Source organism: Oryzias melastigma, linkage group LG4 (assembly GCF_002922805.2).
Source record: "Oryzias melastigma strain HK-1 linkage group LG4, ASM292280v2, whole genome shotgun sequence".
Classification (NCBI taxonomy): Eukaryota; Metazoa; Chordata; class Actinopteri; order Beloniformes; family Adrianichthyidae; genus Oryzias; species Oryzias melastigma.
This window is the reverse complement of record NC_050515.1, coordinates 31,455,967-31,476,440: the sequence shown is the minus strand read 5'-3', so window position 1 is coordinate 31,476,440 and position 20,474 is coordinate 31,455,967. Positions and strand designations below refer to the sequence as shown.

At 40.4% G+C, this 20,474-nt stretch overlaps 2 protein-coding genes across 5 annotated transcripts in view; one reads left to right on the top strand and one right to left on the bottom strand.

The window, feature by feature from the left end:
- The window catches only part of LOC112136755 (serine-rich adhesin for platelets), a 9,493-nt gene extending 9,355 nt beyond the window's left edge, over positions 1 to 138 (top strand). Inside the window, exon 7 of the mRNA XM_036211755.1 lies at positions 95 to 138. Within this exon, the coding sequence (XP_036067648.1) occupies positions 95 to 138 (44 nt within the window). The remainder of the gene's footprint in view (positions 1 to 94) is intronic.
- Positions 139 to 7,853: 7,715 nt separating this feature from the next.
- On the bottom strand, positions 7,854 to 20,054 carry dcun1d4 (DCN1, defective in cullin neddylation 1, domain containing 4 (S. cerevisiae)). 4 transcript variants are annotated; one of them, XM_024258959.2, is made up of 11 exons: positions 19,903 to 20,054; positions 16,032 to 16,102; positions 15,904 to 15,943; positions 15,631 to 15,745; positions 15,362 to 15,450; positions 15,211 to 15,281; positions 12,055 to 12,146; positions 11,828 to 11,936; positions 10,002 to 10,106; positions 9,824 to 9,926; positions 7,854 to 9,741 (listed from the first exon to the last, which is right to left on the bottom strand). In XM_024258959.2, the coding sequence occupies exons 1-11, from the start codon at positions 19,919 to 19,921 to the stop codon at positions 9,686 to 9,688; spliced, it is 870 nt and encodes a 289-aa protein (XP_024114727.1). In that variant the 5' UTR covers positions 19,922 to 20,054; the 3' UTR covers positions 7,854 to 9,685. The 4 variants fall into 4 exon arrangements, with proteins under 4 accessions (XP_024114727.1, XP_024114730.1, XP_024114729.1 ...); XM_024258962.2 differs by having other exon boundaries at positions 19,800 to 19,957; XM_024258961.2 differs by having other exon boundaries at positions 15,631 to 15,718; positions 19,800 to 19,956.
- Positions 20,055 to 20,474: the final 420 nt, after the last annotated feature.

Genomic DNA, 20,474 nt, shown 5'->3' with positions numbered 1-20,474 from the left:
TTCTTCATCTTCCAGCAGTGACAGTATTGACAGAACAAGCTTAGAGAAAGTGCAAAAGCCAACATTTCAAACGTCAACATCTCCACTTATCAAGGCACCCTCAGAAAGTTCCTCCTCATCTTCAAGCAGCGAGAGTGACGATGATGTAAAGGTCCAGATAAAGCCTCTTGAACAGAACAAGGTGCAAACATCAACACCTCAACGTGTCAAAGATCAATCAGAAAGTTCCTCATCATCAAGCAGTGATAGTGAGGATGGTATTGAACAAAGGCCAGGAAGCTGGAAGACTGGAAAGCTTCCGATTCAAGAACCTCAAGCGAGAGACTATGGCCCACATGGCAGATGGCCTACTGTAGACCTTCTGCATGTTCCTCATGTCAACAGACGTCTTGATTTCAAGGTACTATTGTCACATTCTTCACCTTCCAGCAGTGACAATATTGACAGAACAACAAGCCTAGAGAAAGTGCAAAAGCCAACATTTCAAACTTCAACATCTCCACTTATCAAGGCACCCTCACAAAGTTCCTCCTCATCTTCAAGCAGCGAGAGTGACAATGACGTCAAGGTCCAATTAAAGCCACTTGAACAGAACAAGGTAAAACCATCAACACCTCAACGTGCCAAAGATCAATCAGAAAGTTCCTCATCATCAAGCAGTGATAGTGAGGATGGTATTGAACCAAGGCCAGGAAGCTGGAAGACTGGAAAGCTTCCGATTCAAGAACCTCAACCCAAAGACTATGAGCCACGTGGCGAATATCCTACTATAGACCTTCTTCATGTTCCTCATATTAAGAGGCGTCTAGATTTCAAGATACCACAGTCACATTCTTCACCTTCCAGCATTTACAATAATGACAGAACAACAAGCTTAAAGAAAGTTCAAAAGCCAACATTTCAAATGTCAACATCTCCACTTGTCAAGGCACCCTCACAAAGTTCTTCCTCATCTTCAGGCAGTGAGAGTGATGATGACGTAAAGGTCCAAATAAAACCACTTGAACAAAACAAGGTACAAACGTCAAGACCTCAACGTGTCAAAGATCAATCAGAAAGTTCCTCATCATCAAGCAGTGAAAGTGAGGATGACAGCCAAGGAATTAATCAGAAGCCAGAAAGCTGGAAGGCTGGACAGCTTCTATTCCGAGAACCTTCATCTAAAGACTACGACCCACATGGCAGATGGCCTACTATAGACTTTCTGCGTGTTCCTAATATTAACAGGCGTCTTGATTTCAGGGTACGATTGTCACATTCTTCACCTTCCAGCAGTGACAGTATTGACAGAACAACAAGCCTAAAGAAAGTGCAAAAGCCAACATTTCAAACGTCAACATCTCCACTTGTCAAGGTACCCTCACAAAGTTCCTCCTCATCTTCAAGCAGTGAGAGTGATGATGAAACAAAGGTCCAAAGGAAGAAGTTCACAATAAAGTCTTCAGCAACGTCAAGACCTCAACAAATCAAAGATCAATCAGAAAGTTCATCATCATCAAGCAGTGATAGTGAGGATGGTATTGAAAAGAAGCCAGGAAGTGTGAAGATTGGACAGCTTCAAGAACCTCGACCAAGAGACTATGTACCAGACGGCAGATGGCCTACTGTAGACCTTCTGCATGTTCCTCATATTAACAGGCGTCTTGATTTCAAGGTACGATTGTCACATTCTTCATTTTCCAGCAGTGACAATATTGACAGAACAAGCTTAGAGAAAGTGCAAAAGCCAACATTTCAAACTTCAACATCTCCACTTATCAAGGCACCCTCAGAAAGTTCCTCCTCATCTTCAAGCAGCGAGAGTGACGATGACGTAAAGGTCCAGATAAAGCCTCTTGAACAGAACATGGTGCTAACATCAACACCTCAACGTGTCAAAGATCAATCAGAAAGTTCCTCATCATCAAGCAGTGATAGTGAGGATGGTATTGAACAAAGGCCAGGAAGCTGGAAGACTGGAAAGCTTCCGATTCAAGAACCTCAACCGAGAGACTATGGCCCTCATGGCAGATGGCCTACTGTAGACCTTCTGCATGTTCCTCATGTCAACAGACGTCTTGATTTCAAGGTACGATTGTCACATTCTTCATCTTCCAGCAGTGACAATATTGACAGAACAACAAGCCTAAAGAAAGTTCAAAAGCCAACATTTCAAACTTCAACATCTCCACTTGTCAAGGCACCCTCACAAAGTTCCTCCTCAGCTTCAAGCAGCGAGAGTGACAATGACGTCAAGGTCCAGATAAAGCAACTTGAACAAAACAAGGTAAAACCATCAACACCTCAACAAATGAAAGATCAATCAGAAAGTTCCTCATCATCAAGCAGTGATAGTGAGGATGGTATTGAAAAGAAGCCAGGAAGCGTGAAGATCGGACAGCTTCAAGAACCTCGACCTAGAGACTATGTACCAGACGGCAGATGGCCTACTGTAGACCTTCTGCATGTTCCTAATATTAACAGGCGTCTTGATTTCAAGGTACGATTGTCACATTCTTCACCTTCCAGCAGTGACAATATTGACAGAACAAGCTTACAGAAAGTTCAAAAGCCAACATTTCAAACCTCAAGAACTCCACTTGTCAAGGTACCCTCACAAAGTTCTTCCTCATCTTCAAGCAGTGAGAGTGATGATGACGTAAAGGTCCAAATAAAGCCCCTTGAACAAAACAAGGTACAAACATCAACATCTCAAAGAATCAAAAATGAATCGGAAAGTTCCTCATCTTCAAGCAGTGAGAGTGATGATGACGTAAAGGTCCAAATAAAGCCCCTTGAACTAAACAAGGTAAAACCATCAACACCTCAACGTGTGAAAGATCAGTCAGAAAGTTCCTCATCATCAAGCAGTGACAGTGAGGATGGTATTGAACAAAGGCCAGGAAGCTGGAAGACTGGAAAGCTTCCGATTCAAGAACCTCAACCTAGAGACCATGGCCCACATGGCAGATGGCCTACTGTAGACCTTCTTCATGTTCCTCATATTAACAAGCATCTAGATTTCAAGGTACGATTGTCACATTCTTCACCTTTCAGCAGTGATAATATTGAAAGAACAAGCTTAAAGAAAGTTCAAAAGCCAGCATTTCAAACTTCAAAAACTCCACTTGTCAAGGCACCCTCACAAAGTTCTTCCTCATCTTCAAGCAGCGAGAGTGATGATGACGTCAAGGTCCAAAAAAAGCCCCTTGAACAGAACAAGGTACAAACGTCAAGACCTCATCGTGTCAAAGATCAATCAGAAAGTTCCTCATCATCAAGCAGTGATAGTGAGGATGGTATTGAACAAAAGCCAGGAAGTGTGAAGATTGGACAGATTCAGGAACTTCAACCTCAAGACTATGTACCAGATGGCAGATGGCCTACTGTAGACCTTCTACATGTTCCTAATATTAACAGACGTCTTGATTTCAAGGTACAATTGTCACATTCTTCACCTTCCAGCAGTGACAGTATTGACAGAGCAAGCTTAAAGAAAGTTTTAAAGCCAACATTTCAAACTTCAACATCTCCACTTGTCAAGGCACCCTCACAAAGTTCTTCCTCATCTTCAAGCAGTGAGAGTGATGATGATGTAAAGGTCCAAATAAAGCCACTTGAACAAAACAAGGTAAGACCATCAAGACCTCAACGTGTCAAAGATCAGTCAGAAAGTTCCTCATCATCAAGCAGTGATAGTGAGGATGGCATTGAACAAAAGCCAGGAAGTGTGAAGATTGGACAGCTTCAGGAACCTCAACCTCAAGACTATGTACCAGATGGCAGATGGCCTACTGTTGACCTTCTGCATGTTCCTAATATTAACAGACGTCTTGATTTCAAGGTACGATTGTCACATTCTTCACCTTCCAGCAGTGACAGTATTGACAGAACAAGCTTAAAGAAAGTACAAAGGCCAACATTTCAAACGTCAGCATCTCCACCTGTCAAGCCACCCTCACAAAGTTCTTCCTCATCTTCAAGTAGTGATAGTGAGGGTGGTATTGAACAAAAGCCAGGAAGTGTAAAGATTGGACAACTTCAGGAATCTCAACCTAAAGACTATGTACCAGATGGCAGATGGCCTACTGTAGACCTTCTGCATGTTCCTAATATTAACAGACGTCTTGATTTCAAGGTACGATTGTCACATTCTTCACCTTCCAGCAGTGACAATATTGACAAAACAACAAGCTTAAAGAAAGTTCAAAAGCCAACATTTCAAACGTCAACAACTCCACTTGTCAAGGTACCCTCACAAAGTTCTTCCTCATCTTCAGGCAGCGAGAGTGATGATGACGTAAAGGTCCAAAAAAAGCCACTTGAACAAAACAAGGTACAAACATCAACATCTCAAAGAATCAAAAATGAATCAGAAAGTTCCTCATCTTCAAGCAGTGAGAGTGATGATGACGTAAAGGTCCAAATAAAGTCCCTTGAACTAAACAAGGTAAACCCATCAACACCTCAACGTGTGAAAGATCAGTCAGAAAGTTCCTCATCATCAAGCAGTGATAGTGAGGATGGTATTGAAAAGAAGCCAGGAAGTGTAAAGATTGGACAGTTTCAAGAACCTCAACCTCAAGACTATGTACCAGATGGCAGATGGCCTACTGTAGACCTTCTGCATGTTCCTAATATTAACAGACGTCTTGATTTCAAGGTACGATTGTCACATTCTTCACCTTCCAGCAGTGACAATATTGACAGAACAAGCTTAAAGAAAGTTCAAAAGCCAACATTTCAAACGTCAACATCTCCACTTGTCAAGGCACCCTCACAAAGTTCTTCCTCATCTTCAAGCAGCGAGAGTGACAATGACGTCAAGGTCCAAATAAAGCCACTTGAACAAAGCAAGGTACAAACGTCAAGACCTCATCGTGTGAAAGATCAATCAGAAAGTTCCTCATCTTCAAGCAGTGATAGCGAGGATGGTATTGAACAGAAGCCAGGAAGTGTGAAGATTGGACAGCTTCCGATTCAAGAACTTCAACCCAAAGACTATGAGCCACGTGGCGAATATCCTACTGTAGACCTTCTTCATGTTCCTCATATTAAGAGGCGTCTTGATTTCAAGATACCACAGTCAAATTCTTCATCTTCCAGCAGTGACAATATTGACAGAACAACAAGCTTAAAGAAAGTGCAAATGCCAACATTTCAAACGTCAACATCTCCACTTGTCAAGGCACCCTTACAAAGTTCTTCCTCATCTTCAAGCAGTGACAGTGATGATGACGTAAAGGTCCAAATAAAGCCACTTGAACTAAACAAGGTACAAACGTCAAGACCTCAATGTGTCAAAGATCAGTCAGAAAGTTCCTCATCATCAAGCAGTGAAAGTGAGGATGACAGCCAAGGAATTAATCAGAAGCCAGAAAGCTGGAAGGCTGGACAGCTTCCATTCCGAGAACCTCCATGTAAAGAAAGTTCCTCATCATCAAGCAGTGATAGTGAGGATGGTATTGAACAAAAGCCAGGAAGTGTGAAGATTGGACAGATTCAGGAACTTCAACCTCAAGACTATGTACCACATGGTAGATGGCCTACTGTAGACCTTCTGCATGTTCCTAATATTAACAGGCGTCTTGATTTCAAGGTACGATTGTCTCATTCTTCATCTTCCAGCAGTGACAGTATTGACAGAACAAGCTTAAAGAAAGTTCAAAAGCCAACATTTCAAACGTCAACATCTCCACTTGTCAAGGTACCCTCACAAAGTTCTTCCTCATCTTCAAGCAGTGAGAGTGATGATGAGAGTGAAAGTCACAGAGTTAAACACAGACCAGGAAGTTTAAAGATTGGACAGCTTCCATTTCAAGAACCTGAACTTAACACCCATGACCCACATGGCAGATGGCCTACTGTAGACCTTCTGCATATTCCTCACGTTAACAGACGTTTAGACTTCACAGTACCATTGTCATCCTTTGCTTCATCTTCCAGCAGTGACAATATTGACAGAACAACAAGCTTAAATAAAGTTGAAAGGCCAACATTCCATACATCAGCATCTCCATATATTAAGACAGCCTCACAAAGTTCCTCCTCATCTTCAAGCAGTGAGAGTGATGATGAAACAAAGGTCCAAAGGAAGAAGTTCACAATAAAGTCTTCAGCATTGAACATTCATTACCCAATGAAAAATACCCCTAATATTGTCTTGCAAAAGTATGTCACTTTTGAAGATGGCATAGAGAACCAACCAACAAAGGACACAGTCTACACATCTCCAGAATCCAACTTAGATCTTCACCATAGATGGGCTACCATGAATCTAGGAATTTCCCGCTTCCGAAAGCACCTTGAAATTTCATCACAAACTGCACCACGGCCTAATCTGATATCCCCAACTCCATACTCTCCAGGCAGTGACAGTAGATCTGGAGTAATAGCAAGACCAATGAGCCGTATTGGGAAACAAGAAATAACTCACACAGACTCCTCACCAGTCCTCGAAACCAAACCAGACAATCTTCGTGCAACAGTGAGGAATTCAGGGTCCTCAAGCAGTAGTGAGGAAGAAACAATAAAATCTAGTCTTCCTGACCTGAGTCTTGGAGTCCCAAGAATTAAAAGGCGTCTGGATGTAAAGGTACGGTCACCAAAGATGAGCAGTTCCTCATCTTCCAGTACTGAGAATGAAAGTGATTCAAGCTCTAAGCAGAAAAACAGCAAAAGTGCACCTGATGTCTTTGACTTAGGCGATTCTGCGATCTCTTATAAGCGTTCCATCATCAAACCATTATCACTATATAATAGTTCTAGAAGCCAAGCCATGGATTCCATGAGTACTGACATAAGTACTATGGACAGAAATTCTGGTGCCCCCAGGAGTCCTCTCCATCTGAGCATTGATGACATCTTGATGAAACGAAGTGAAGAGTTCAGATTGGACACAGATGTGCCACTATCACCAATAAGGCGAACTGGAGTAAGTCTTGGTGTACCAAGTCCTTTTATGAACAAAGAGGCAAAAGCAAAAGCAGCTCAGCAGCAGGTTCGACCTGAAAATCCCAAGTCTCCCCAACTTGTGTCAAACATCAAAAATGTTGCAGAAATACTGCAGGACAACAGGAAACCGGTTACACTAGGTCTGGAACATTCATCATCTGGTACTGCAAATGTTTCCTCTTCATTCCCTGTTAACTCTGAGGAGTTTGGCAGCTTCCCTGACAGAACACATGAAGCCTCAAAGGCTGTTTTTGAGGACAAGAAGGAAATGAGAGGGTTCCGTGCTCTGGCAGCGATGTCACTGGCTAGAAGAAAGTGGGACGCAGATTCAGATAGGGAGGAATCTCCTTCATCAGATGACCACATTCTTTATGGCAGGAATGAAACAGACACGGCCCTGTCTGAACCACCATCACATCCACCCTTTGCAGCAGAGAATGACAAACGGGTTTTAGATTTGCTGTATGGAGTGCCCAGCTACAGAAGTCATGGATTTAGAAATATTAAGCCTCCACAGGAAGCTCCACCCCCTGTCCCATCAACACCATCATCAGATAACTGAAAGCAGCCTAATCCTTACAAAACACAGAATAAAGATCAGAATAAAGGTTATTGAAGAGAAATCCCATTAGTCCAAAGACCTAACAAACCTTACCTATCGTACTATAAATGTGAAAAATGTTGACTTTCTAATCAAGCCAATCCGTGCTAATAAAGCAAATTATTTTATTTCTCCTTTAAGATAAATGTATCTTTTAGATTGTAGAGGTGAATTTGTAATAGATTGAACTATTGTAAAACACAGTTGTTAATATTTGATTTAAACTCATTTCGCAGGACAATCGCCAAGTTTGTAGATATGACAGATTATATTTTTTTTAGTCAAGGACAGATTAACTAATAAGTCAAATAAAAGCCAATAACTTAATAAACCCTTTTATTTTTGTATATAGACATGGGTTATAGTGAAAACAGACAGACACTTAATAATTTACATACATATGTACAACTAGAACAAGACTGTTCTTCCTGCATTTTCTTATGTGAATAAAAAATAAGTTCTGCAATGTATTCAAACAATCAAATACTTACAAGTTTGTGTTAATGGTTGTTGCATCACAATGAAAGGGATTTTTTTTGGCTACAGTGGATTTGCTTAAATCTCACATGAATGACCATCTGAACGTTTTCTCTTTTGTTTTAATCACTGCAATAATGGCTTGAAAGGCAGGAAAAAACGTGTATTTCCACTAAAGAATGAATAAAATGATTTCTCCTTGACTGTGGGTGTAGATGTGAATGGTGAGACGAATGCAGGGAGGAATACCTATTCCACCTTGAGGTTACAGGTGTGTTCAGGTCTAAACAGACATAACAATGTTTTCTTATTGAAAAGAAAAAAAACTGGGTCAAATGAAACACAAATCACATGCACTAATCTTCTGTACAAACCCAAAAGCATGTTTGAAAAATGTTTTCAAAAAACTCATCCATTCACCAGGAGCTCTGTTGGAGCAAGCATGCAAATAGTAAGTCTTCTGACAGATCAGCATCACGTCACAACCAAAGACAGATTTTATACATGTGTTACGAGAACTTTACACTAGGCAAACAGAGCGGCATAGCATCCTCACGCAGCTCCAAATCTTCACTGTTTCCATTGCTTCCTCTGAGTCGTAGAAACACCTCAGAGCCTGAGGGCCGGTGTCTCCAGGAGACGCTCCACTGCACTTCCATCATCAGTGTTGGGAGATGCTACTGGTAAGAAACCTGAAACTATCAGTGGAATAAGGAAGACAAAACAGATTCCACAAACGAGCACAAAGTGGACCCCTTCTCGTTCCATGATAACTTATCATGGCGCCCAAACATTTTGAATGCATCTTGAAATAATCCCTGACCACTTGTGTGTGTCTACGTGTGTGCATTTTCTTGCGTTAGTATGGACTTTTAAGTTTACTGAGATGTGTTTGTGTGTGAGGAGACGCACAAAGTGACTTCCAAGTTTTGAGGCACAATAATACTCTTACCTACACAACGTAGACACATTCTTTGGTCGTCAGACCAAGAAATGCAGAACAGAGCACTGTACTGTAATAAGAGTAAGCAGCAATGCAGATTTGTTTGGTGTAACGAGGTCTGGAGCCTTTGCACGGGGTTTGAAAATGTCAACCAAAACTGGAGGCAAAGAAATAACTGGCACATGTTGATAGTAAACAGCACAGGCATCAGAAACCTGTCTTCAACTCTTTGACACAGTGTGCTTCTTGAAGTACAACCCAACTCCAGACAAAATAGTGTTTTCTGTTCAGAGAAACTTTAGTTCATTGCACAGGAAATAATACTCAAAGTAACCCGGTTTAAGACTTGAGCTCGATTCATGGATGGTCACTTCTCTTGGTGTCTCTGTGCTGAAGACAAGCAGTGAGGAAAGCTTCTCCCACACAATGCCATTTTGCTTGCATCCTAATACAGACAGCAACATGTCACAGTGACAGGGAGCAGCGCCGCTACACAGCTTCAGTAAGCAGTAAACCTCCAGTGACCGCCCTCCGCCCAGACCCTTTGGGCAACACACACTTGAAATACAAACCAGGTGGACTCCTCCTCCCCAAATTGTCGCCCACCCACAGCCTGAAGACCTCCTCTACCAAGAAGCACACACTGTCACTGCTTAACCGTGTTTGTGTTGTTTATAAATTGATATTCAAAAGTGGTCACAGTTGTCTTTTCTTCCGTCATCCTCCTGCAGCTAGGACATCTGCCTCTCCTTGTACCATTCCACAAACTCGTCCAACAACACCGGCCCTGGTGAGAGGGTGACACACAGACCATCATTCATGAGGCGTTCAGGCTCTGCTGTCATGTTTGCACAGACCTGTTCACTCACAGGCACCGTCCTCGTCGTAGTTACTGAGGTCCAGGTTGATTGTCCTGCTGAACTCTAAGACATTGCACCACTGGTCTTTGTTGATGACTTTGTACTTGGATTGCTGAGGGACAACATGAGTTCAGTGGCGTACAACACAAAGAAAAGACTGAAGGGGATCTGCTGAAACTCTGCCTACCTCTAAAAACTGATTGAACACAGGAAACAGGGGCCACGTCTTCCCCAACAGGAGCCCCAACATGCACTTGGCAGTGTTCAAGTCCAAACTCCTCTGGTCCTTTTCCTGTTGGAGCAAAACACCCAAAGCTTCAGCAGAGCAAGGACGTGACACCGACGCTCTTCACACCACTTTCTTATTTCGCCCTCCAAGACTTGAAATGGAATGTGGAAAAGGCTCTTACCCTTGTTCAATCCTAGGCATGTTTACACTAAAAGTGGGGTCATCTGGACCCCACAAGACAGTAGCTGCATTTCCGTTACACATTTGGGCAAAACTTTATTTGAATTCTAGGAATTTAAAAAAAAACAGTTTTGAAATGAGTTTCCATGAATTGTAATTTTGCGATAAAGCACAAACCAACTCATGCGATGAGTCATTAAAAACACTGCGATGGATGAGAACAAGTATTTTTTTTTATTTGATTCACTAAAAGGGAGGATTTGTGTGATGTGTGGCGTGGCACTCGCGCTCATCCACAAAGGAAACTTCTGCGTCTAATCCAGGCTGCAAGCTGCAAAAGTGCAGCTCCAGATGAAGCGAAGATGAAACTTTGGTTGATGATTTTATGGAGGAGCTGGATGATTCCGTACGATACACAGCTTATAATGAGCTGTGACGCTGTGGAATCTCTCGTGGCGCCCGCTGTGGCGCTCAGAGCAGACACTTCATACCAAGAAGCGCATTTATTTCGAAAAAAGTGCTTCCATTGCAGTTTTGAGAAAAATGTCAATTTCGATACATTCCAAAACTCCCTCCTCTAAGCGTAAAAACTCTTTTTTCAAACAATGTGAGTTTTTTCTAAATTGTTTCCATTAAGAGAATTTATTATCGAAAATCCAATTTGCGTAATTTCAGAGTTAATGAAAACACAGTTCGCGTGCTGAACATTTTTTTCCAAGGATTTTTTATCTTCACTGGTGTCAGTGGCAGACATAAAATCCTGTCCACCTTTGTCATGAGGGCTGCCACGATTAGTCGACTAATCGACGACTAATCAACTATTAAAATAGTTGATGACTAATTTAATAGTCGATTAGTCGTTACTTTATATTATGTGGAGTCAGAGTGTAGTCATGTTGAAAGTTATGATGGCATTCTGCTAGCTTTTTGGACTATTTTGGCATTAGTTAAGGTTTTTTAGGCTATTTTGGAGTTTAGATATTTCAGCTGCATGCTAGCTAATTTTGCCAATTTAGGCTTTTTTTGTGTGTTTTTTAGGCTATTAGCTAAAATTTCAGCTACATGCTAGCTGTTGTGGCTAACTTTGGCTTTTTTAGGCAGTTTTAGCATTTAACTAATATTCCAGCTGACTATCAGCTTCAGCCTGTTCAGCTATTAGCTTCAGTGATTTCAGTTATCAACTTCAGCATTTTTAGCTATCAATTTTTGCATCTTCAGCTATTGTCACTAGCATCTTTAGTGCCCAAATTAAACTTACAGCATTCACACTAGCATTATTGCAGATAATGCTACATATATAGGTTTTAGTCATTTTAAAGCTAATGATGGTTAAAATGTGTGCTCTACATCCACTTTGTGCTTGACCCAATTAGTTGACTAATCTGAAAAATAATCGGTGATTAGTCGACTTTTAAAATAATCGTTTGTGGCAGCACTAGATAGATAGATAGATAGATAGATAGATAGATAGACAACTTTATTAATCCATTTGGGATGTGCCCGCGGGGAAATTAAAGGAAATTCCTAGTTGTCATGGATCCCATCACCACAAGAGTGGGGTCATCTGGACCCCATAGGATAGCACAAGGGTTAATCAAACTCACCCGAGCAAAGTCGAAGGCATATCTATAAATGAGCTTAAAACTAGTGCTGTCGTTCAGGACAGATCTCAAGTAGTCGAGGGAGTTCCTCAGCCTCTCCGTGGAGTCACACCTGCAAACAAGAGTTTTACTCTTCACCATCAGCTCACAGTCGCAGAGAAAACACGAGGATCTCCCGGAGCAGATCTGAATGCTAGTGGAGACAATGAAAAAAAGCAGAAGTGACATACTGAAGCGAGCTCATGCCTCTCAGCCACTCCTGCAGGGTGAAATATCCCATACTCTGGGCATCCAGCTTCCACGCAAGAACCAGCATCACCACCTGAGAAGAATCAGGAAACAAGCCATGCAGAATTTAGATTACTCAATGTTGTCCTTCAACCTCAAAAATAATTACTAAATCATGCTGAAACATTATAAAAATGTCACAATTGTCTCAACTTCAGTTTGAAAAGCATATGTCCATATTAATAATTCAACAAGAATATGTAGGGGAGCTGCTGATTCTGCCAGAAAAGGTCACCGGACTAGGTCTGATAAAACACACAAAAGCACTGCACAAAGCAATCAAATAACAGTGAGGAGAGGTTACTGCCACTGTGGAATGCAATGCAGCTGTGTTACTACAGTAATAATACAGTCATATCTGTATATGCAAAGCATGTACTCAGAGGTGGAGCGGCTGTTCTGTGATGTCCAGAACAGTGAGGATACTGGGAGCAGAGGTGAAGAAGGTGGAGGACTTTGAGTTCTTGAGTTCCACTCCAGGCCTCGAGGGCCGCTGTGTCTGCATGATTTCCAGATGTCCAACTTCCAACTCTGGTACCGATTCAGGTCCAGTATTACTTCTGGTACGGCATTAGGTGCCGGTTTAGGGTACCAGTACCGTCCTGATGGTTGCAGACCCTTCATTTTACAAACAGTCAAAAAATGATGAGTTGGGGACACCCAAAACGTCAATATGTGACGAATTGGGAATGAGAATGTGTCGTCAGTAAACCAGTCCAATGCAGATGCACATGCATTGCAAAAAGTAAAAGGTGACATGGTGAAATAAAAGAGCAAATTGTTTCAAAGAAAAATGTAAATAAAAAAGAACATGCAGAGAAAAATGAATCAGATGTTAAAGAGGAAGATCCAAAGTGAGGATGAAGATGAGCAAGCCAGATCTTCTAAAGGAGAAGCCTCTAGGTAATTCTGTCCGGCCCTCCAGATCATTTTATTTTATTGTTATTAATGGTCCGATGTTATCTTGCGCTTACTTCTAACTTGTACAATTTTGATAAAATGCATTTGTATGGAGAGTAAAATATTGAAAGTTATAATGGCATTGGGGTTTTTGGGCTATTTTTGGTTTAGACATTTCAGCTACATGCTAGCTGTTTTGGCTAATTTAGGCTTTTTTCACTTGTTTAGGATGTTTTGAAGTTCATTGCAGGTTATGCTATATATGTAGTTCATAATTATGTTAAAAAGTTAGGGTTTAAAAGTTTCAAAATTTAGTTTAGAGTATTCAATAACTGTTTATCTTGTTCGGCCCGTGACCTACGGTGTCTTTTGTATTCGGCCCCTTGTGTGATTGAGTTTGACACCCCTGATTTAGGGTGAATATATTTAAGTTAAAAAAGGAGCTTGGTGAGCAGCTAAAAGCAGTGGATTTATGATTAACCGAGTTAGAAAAATGGAACATCACATGCAGTTCATTGAAACTGAAAGACCCTGCTTTACACTTCAGTTTGTAATGATTCAGGTTTAATGTGCTTCATTTGCACATTTGAAACTAAAAACTTGTCTTTTTTTAAGTGTTTTTCCTTCAGTCTAACAAACTCAATCAATCAATCAATCAATAATACTTTATTAATCCCAGGGGGGGGAAATTAGGTGGTGGGCAGCAGCTGTTCTCTACAGCGCTTTATCGCCCGTTCCACGTAGAAAAGAAAAACACAGAATCCAGTTTTGGAAGAGGAGTAGAGAAGATTCCTCTGACTTGTCAAATTGAGTGCACTGCTCAGATGGCATTTAGTAACTCAGTGAGGAATCTCAAAGCAGAAAACTTTGGACTGAGACTAGGAGGGGGGCAGCAGATCCTGTTCATGGGACAGTGATCGAGAAGGAGACTCTATGATCCAGAACTCGAACAGCTATTTGTGTCCAACACACTTTAATTTTGCAGTGCAAAAAAGACAAATCAGACTTTTCACTGTGTGTATTTGTGTGAGCCACATCCACCTGCAAGAGTTGACAGCAAATGGATGAAATTCCAGACAAAAAATGTTTGGTGAAATCTTTGAGATGAGCTCCTATGGAGCTAGATTGGGGTCAATGTCATTTGAAACCTAAACTAAACTAATTGAAAAAATATTGGTGTTTGGCCCAAAAAAAAAAAAAAAAAAATTAAAAGTCCAAAACTTTTTGCTATTCTAAAATAAACTTCGTTATTTTCAGCTTCAAATGTTATGCTTTGTAAGGTTTCAAAACTCAAAATTTCAATTTCAAAACTTTTTTTTCCCTGTTTCAAATCTTTTTTCAAATCTAAAAATTTCAGTTTGAAAAACTTCTGTCCCCTTTTTGGAAGTTTAGAGTTTTAAAACAGGACATTAAAAGTCTTTTTTTTTCTTTTTAGCAAACAGAAGAGAAACGACAGATAAGACACATTAGCACTTAAAGACCTCTGATGATGAAGGTGTTTCAGCGTGCTCTTGTAGCATGTTTCTGATGGAGGACATGTTTATAAGGTAAATCAAGATTCATTTTCTTTTAAATTTCGGAGTATTTCTTTAATCAAATCATGCTGAATTGGGTACGATATAAAAATGTGTTGACAAAAGATTGTAGTTGTAGTACTACAGCAAGCCACAAGCTCTCTGCTCTGCTCCATTCTGATGGATCCACTTGTAGACGAGTAGATCTGTGAACGTCTTTGTTTTCCTTGTCTGAACTGGAATCTGGATGTAAACTGTAGGGATTCAATTTAGGAGCTATCCATTTTGTTGCATTGGCAATGTTAGTTTGGGGTTTTGATGGGCTGTAAGCTAGCTGGAGAGAGCGTAAACAAGTGGATGTTGGGAAGCAAGGGTGGGCTTACTCTGTGCCAACACAGGAAACGCTTTTACAATGCATCAAAAGATGATCAGAGTGGGTGCTTAAAGTACATTATTGGAGCAGCTCAGCTCCAAAAGCCACGCCCCCTCAGAGGAGATTTTGGAAACAGTGGCTTAAGATCAACATGAAAATGGCTTTTTAAGACATTTAGGTTGTGGGATTTTGGTTAAAAACTTCATAATTAAAACACTACTGATAACATTTTTAATAAAATTGTCATAGGGGGACTTTAAAACAAAACTGCAATGTAAATCTAGAAAACAGAAAAGAAAAAGTCTGCTTACGTTCTCAGGCTCCACGCCAATATCCTCACAGAATTTCTCCATCCCCTCTGGACCCACAACATCGTCACAACCTAGTTCAGACAAGAATACAGCAAGCACTTTGAAAAGGAGGCTTTAAAACAGAGCACTGACAGCTGTGAGGAGTGCTCACCAGCGTACTCGTAGAACCACTCCAGGCATCTTTTGCTGGAAAATGTCTCCTCCTCTCGGATTTGTGATGTTTCATGTCTTCTGAAAACACTGCGGACAAAAAATAGATGCGTGTATTTGAAATATTTGGAAGTACACCACCAAAAATATGGGTAAAGGTCGGCACTTTTTCTTAAATCTTTCCCTACAGCTAATTTAGTTCTAAGAACTGACCCCCACCAGATACTTGTATTAAGAGTTTATTCATGAGCCCTTAAAGAAACCTCCAACCTGTCCTGGCGACTTTTTTTGGCTAACATGTCATCTCCTGCAGACGGTCTCCTCTTTTTCCTTGGTGGCATGGCTCTTGAGCAGCAAGCTGGGTAGTCAATTAAAAGGATAAAATCTGCATGAGAAATACAAAGACTCTACCAATAATCCATTCTAGGACACGTGTTCCCAACCTAGATAATGAAAGCATGACTGCTTTAATAATGACAGAAATGAACTTGTAAAAATACAATAAAGTATTCCAGAGCCAACAGAAGGCAGCTGAATTATCACCTGATGGGTGGCTGTCCTGTCCAATGTCTTCAGTCAGGTTCTACAAAACACAGAGTGATAGAGTTTTGTGCACATGAATTCATATTTAGGCTAATTCAAATGTACATGCATCAATGAAACATATTTACCAGCCTGTGCAAAGTGTGGTGAATCTTGTGGATGCTGGCTAGAGTCGTCAGATGTGAATTAAGCTGAAAATCTGTAAAGTAAATAAAAACGTCTATGCTTACTAAATCTGATCAATACCTATACCGTTAATGCAAAACATACCTTAGAACAAGGTAATTTAATTTATAAGTTTGTAAGAATAAATTGTATATTTCTATAAACCAAACAGATTGATCTTTCCTAAACACATTGTTGATCCAATTGACCTATGACTGGAGTCAACAACCTTTAACAGTAAAAGAGCCATTTGGACTCGCTTTCTACTGATCCAAACCTAGAAGGAGCTGTATAGATTTACTTTAGTATCTGGGAAATTTGGGTTTGCATTCATGACCTTATTTTTTTATAATTAATATGAATTATGTCTATTTTTGGCACAAACAAAAGCAAAATTATAAAAGAAACCAGCATATCTCAAAATATGACTTTTTTATGTTTGACAAAAGCTCATTTAATTTTTCTCAAAATAAAAGCTATTCTGTGCCAAACAGGATCATCTCAGTGCAGCTCTGAGCAGCTAGTAACCATTGTAGTGAAGCACAAAATAATGTATGCTTTTAACTCATAAAAGATCAAACTTTTTACCAAAGTTATTTATTGCATAAAATCTGTTCATTCTGGAGGTAGAGTTGATCAAACAAGACGTCTTCAGGTCAACAGGATGTAAAAACCTACATAGTTTATCATCTATGTGAACCTCAGACATCAATTTATACATTTAACTCATCTGAATTAAATGCTAATTAAGTAACTCTTACGTTAAAAAAAATATTCTTCTTTTATTTTTTTTTCCCTCCTTTATCCTCAGCAGTCTTACTCTGCTGGGTTTTGTTATTTTAGTTTGGATCTTGGTAGTCTTAGTTTCTGGCTTTGTTTATTTGTTTTCTTTAGGTAGTTTTGGTTAGACAGACATTATCAGGAGCTGCTGACTCTGACGGTCGACATGTCTGGATCATCAGTCTCCATGACTTATTTTATGTTTGGTCAAGGAGCCTCAATGGAGAGAGAAAAGATCCACATGCGGATCTGGAGCTGTAGGTTACAGATTTCTGATCTATGGCATTTTAAAATGTTTTCAAAATTAAATAAATTGTAATCTATCTTGGAAAACATAATTTGGATTGAGACACAGTAGGTTCACTAAAATGAAAAAAACACAACCACAGCAGACAACACACATGATGCAGGAGAAACTGATCAACCATCACTCTAGTCTTTGAATTTACAAAGTCACGTGACCATACAGTGAGGTAGAACATTCTAATAAGGATTATTCTGATGCGCAAAAACAACAGTAAGCTGAACTTTATCAAACTAAAATGTGAATGGATTTAACATTCATTCTTGTTTACTTGTTTGTACACATATTTAATGTATCTTGAAAAAATACAAGGAGTCTGGAAAACTTCACCTACACTGTTCAGAACCAGGTATTTGTTTCTATATCACACTGGTGGAAGTTTGGGATAAAAATGTTCTGGATCCGTTTTAGGTCAGCGAATCAGATCCAACTGGATAATTCTAAATGAACCAATTGATTGGAAACTACTTTTATGATATGAATTATGTGTATTATTGGTAAACATGAAAAGTGAGGCAGTATACTTTAAGTTTTCTTTTTGAATACCATCTATTGTGAACTTAAAATGTTCCAATTTAGTCTGAAGAATCATTAAGTTAGTACACTTCCTACACTAGTGTTGGGTGGATTGATCCAAAACATTTATCTCATGTTGGATTGATACCATCCCACAGATATCGATATTCCTGCTTTTGTTTGAAACTTTTCTGTATCAGCAAGAAGGACCCAGCGGAGCCACTTTTGCCAGTCCTGTGAGGTCTCAGCAGCAACAGAGAAAGAGCATGCAGGCAGCATGCATTGTTCACCCTATTTCCACTATTTAAAAGCTGAGTTGCTTTTTTACAAGTTACTTTTCACTTGTTATTATTGCTCTATTTCAGAGGTCTGCAAGCTGCAGCTCCAGATCCACATGTGTCTCTCTTTCATGTCTCCATGGTGGATCCTTAATCAAACATAAAATAAGTCATGGAGATGCTGATCCAGACATGTCAACGTCAGAGTCAGCAGCTCCTGATAATGTCTGACTAACCAAAACTACCTAAAGAAAACAAACTAAGACTACCAAGATCCAACCCCAAACTAAAATAACAAAACCCAGCAGTGTAAGACTGCTGAGGACAAAGAGGAGAAAGAACAAAAAAGAAAAGAATAAAATAGTATTTTTTTAAGTAAGGATTACTTAATTAGTATTCATTTAATTTAGATTAGTTAAATGTATAAACTGATGTCTGAGGTTCACATAGATGATAAACTATGTAGGTTTTTACATCCTGTTGACCTGAAGACGTCTTGTTTGATCAACTCTACCTCCAGAATGAACAGATTGTATATGCAAAGTAAAACTTTGGTCAAAAGTTTGATCTTTTATCAGTTAAAAGCACATATTATCTTGTGATGCACAACATTGGTTAGTAGCTGTCCAGAGCTGAACATTGATGATCCTGTTTGGCACAGAACAGCTTTTATTTTGAAAAAAAGTAAATGTAATAAGAAAAATCACATTTTAAGAGATCCTAGGTTCTTTTTATATTTCTGCTTTTGTTTGTGCCAAAAAGTAGACAATTCATATTTTATTATTTAAAAAAAATAAGGTCATGAATGCGAATCCAAACGACCTAAATGCTAAAGTAAATCTATGCGGCTCTTTCTAGGTTTTGATCAGTAGTAAACGAGTCAGAATGGCTCTTTTACTGTTAAAGGTTGCCGACCCCTTCATTAGGATAAGGAATAGCATGGGTGAGTTCATTACTTGGTATTGAAACTTAATCAAATAGAATCAATCTACTGCATCGTGACTACATCGATCGTCTTCCTCGTGCTCTCGGTCAAACACTTATGCATATAGTTCATATTTCTCGAAGCCAGAATCGGCCAAACACCATAAAGTAGTATCGTGCTTTAGCACTAGCTGCATACCTAAAATAGCAGTGCAGATGCGCAACTTGTACAGAGTTTATAAAGTACCCCAACGTTTCGCGTCATGGGAGTTGTAGTTCTAATCGTTTCCAGAAGCCTTCGGGAGCCGCCGTCACTCCGGTAAAGAACTACAACTCCCAGACCGTCACCAAACAAGCATTTCTTTCATAGCCTTCTGCCTCCCAACATTTTAACCCAACTGACTGAATACGTTTAACATTGACGGTTTCGTGTCATGTTCTGTGACTGCCGGTAGAAAAGCTCCGCGAGGACGTTTCTCTGTTGCTCATGTGATGAGTGAAAAGCCCAAAGCTGAGCTGCTCGAGGCAACGAAAGATGTTTTACACAACTGCGTCACAATTTGCAATCTGTGTAACAGTCTGCAGCTGACCACTAAACGACACTCCGACTACATCCAGCCTCAGTGTGGGTCACAGCGGGAGGAAATGATCGGGATGGATGGACAGAAACACCAATCCGATGACCATCGAAGACCTTCCCGATTTAAGGAACGTCCGTGGCATTTTTACTGAGCACACCGCGTGAAAAATCCTCTCAGATTATGCATCATGTTTTTAACACCGCCTAACGTGTACAAATACAAGAACAACTACGTCTGAATCCCCTATTCTTCCTTTGTTACCAGCACTGGAAGATACAAAGAGGGCAACACAAAACAGCAGATTCTCGTCAAAATCCCCAGAACCCCGGGACAAAACCGGATGCTTACGACGCTGGACGTTCACGCGCCTCTTCCTGACTAACACGCGCACGGGGCCCCACGACTGTCGCGGTCAGCTTCACTAAAACCTGTCGGGAACGTTTCTACTTACTTGCCGCATCAGAGTGCATTTTTATGAAACATACAACTGTCTGAGGGAAGTCCGCAGACCGGTTAGGGGGCGGGGCCTTGAAGCGTTCGCGGACGGTGATTGGACGCCAGCCGCGGCTTTCTCCGCCCTCTCTCCCTGCCTATTGGTTACACGCAGTGCCTTGTAAACAAAAAGGAAATTAAATCCGCCCTTTCCCATATCTGATTGGTTAGAGTTTCCAGAGATGTATGACTTAAAGCACGTCAATCACAGAAATTTCCTCGTGCAAGCCTAAAGCCAACCCACGATCATTTCTGATTGGTCCGTTTGTTCGGACAGTGCTCATGTGAAAGGGTTCGTTTGATAACTCCACGGGAACCGGGAGGACGAGCGGAGCTCTGGGTAAACACAGATGTTATTTGAATCTTCAGTACATTTTCCTGCAAACACAAAAATTCACGTTATTAGTTATGTTGTATTCCAGGGGTGGCCAACCCTGGTCCTCAGGAGCCTCAACCCTGCTTGTTTTCTAGTTCTCCCTGACCAGCTTCCTGCTGATTAGTTGACGTAAATGATTCCACATCCTGATTGAC

Bases quoted from the DNA above. Each gene is read 5' to 3' on its own strand.
- dcun1d4 (XM_024258959.2), bottom strand. The intron at 15,451-15,630 runs GTTGGAGGTTTC...TTTTGTCCGCAG, and splicing joins AAAAAAAGTCGCCAGGACAG to TGTTTTCAGAAGACATGAAA. The intron at 9,927-10,001 runs GTAGGCAGAGTT...GTTGTCCCTCAG, and splicing joins TGTTCAATCAGTTTTTAGAG to CAATCCAAGTACAAAGTCAT.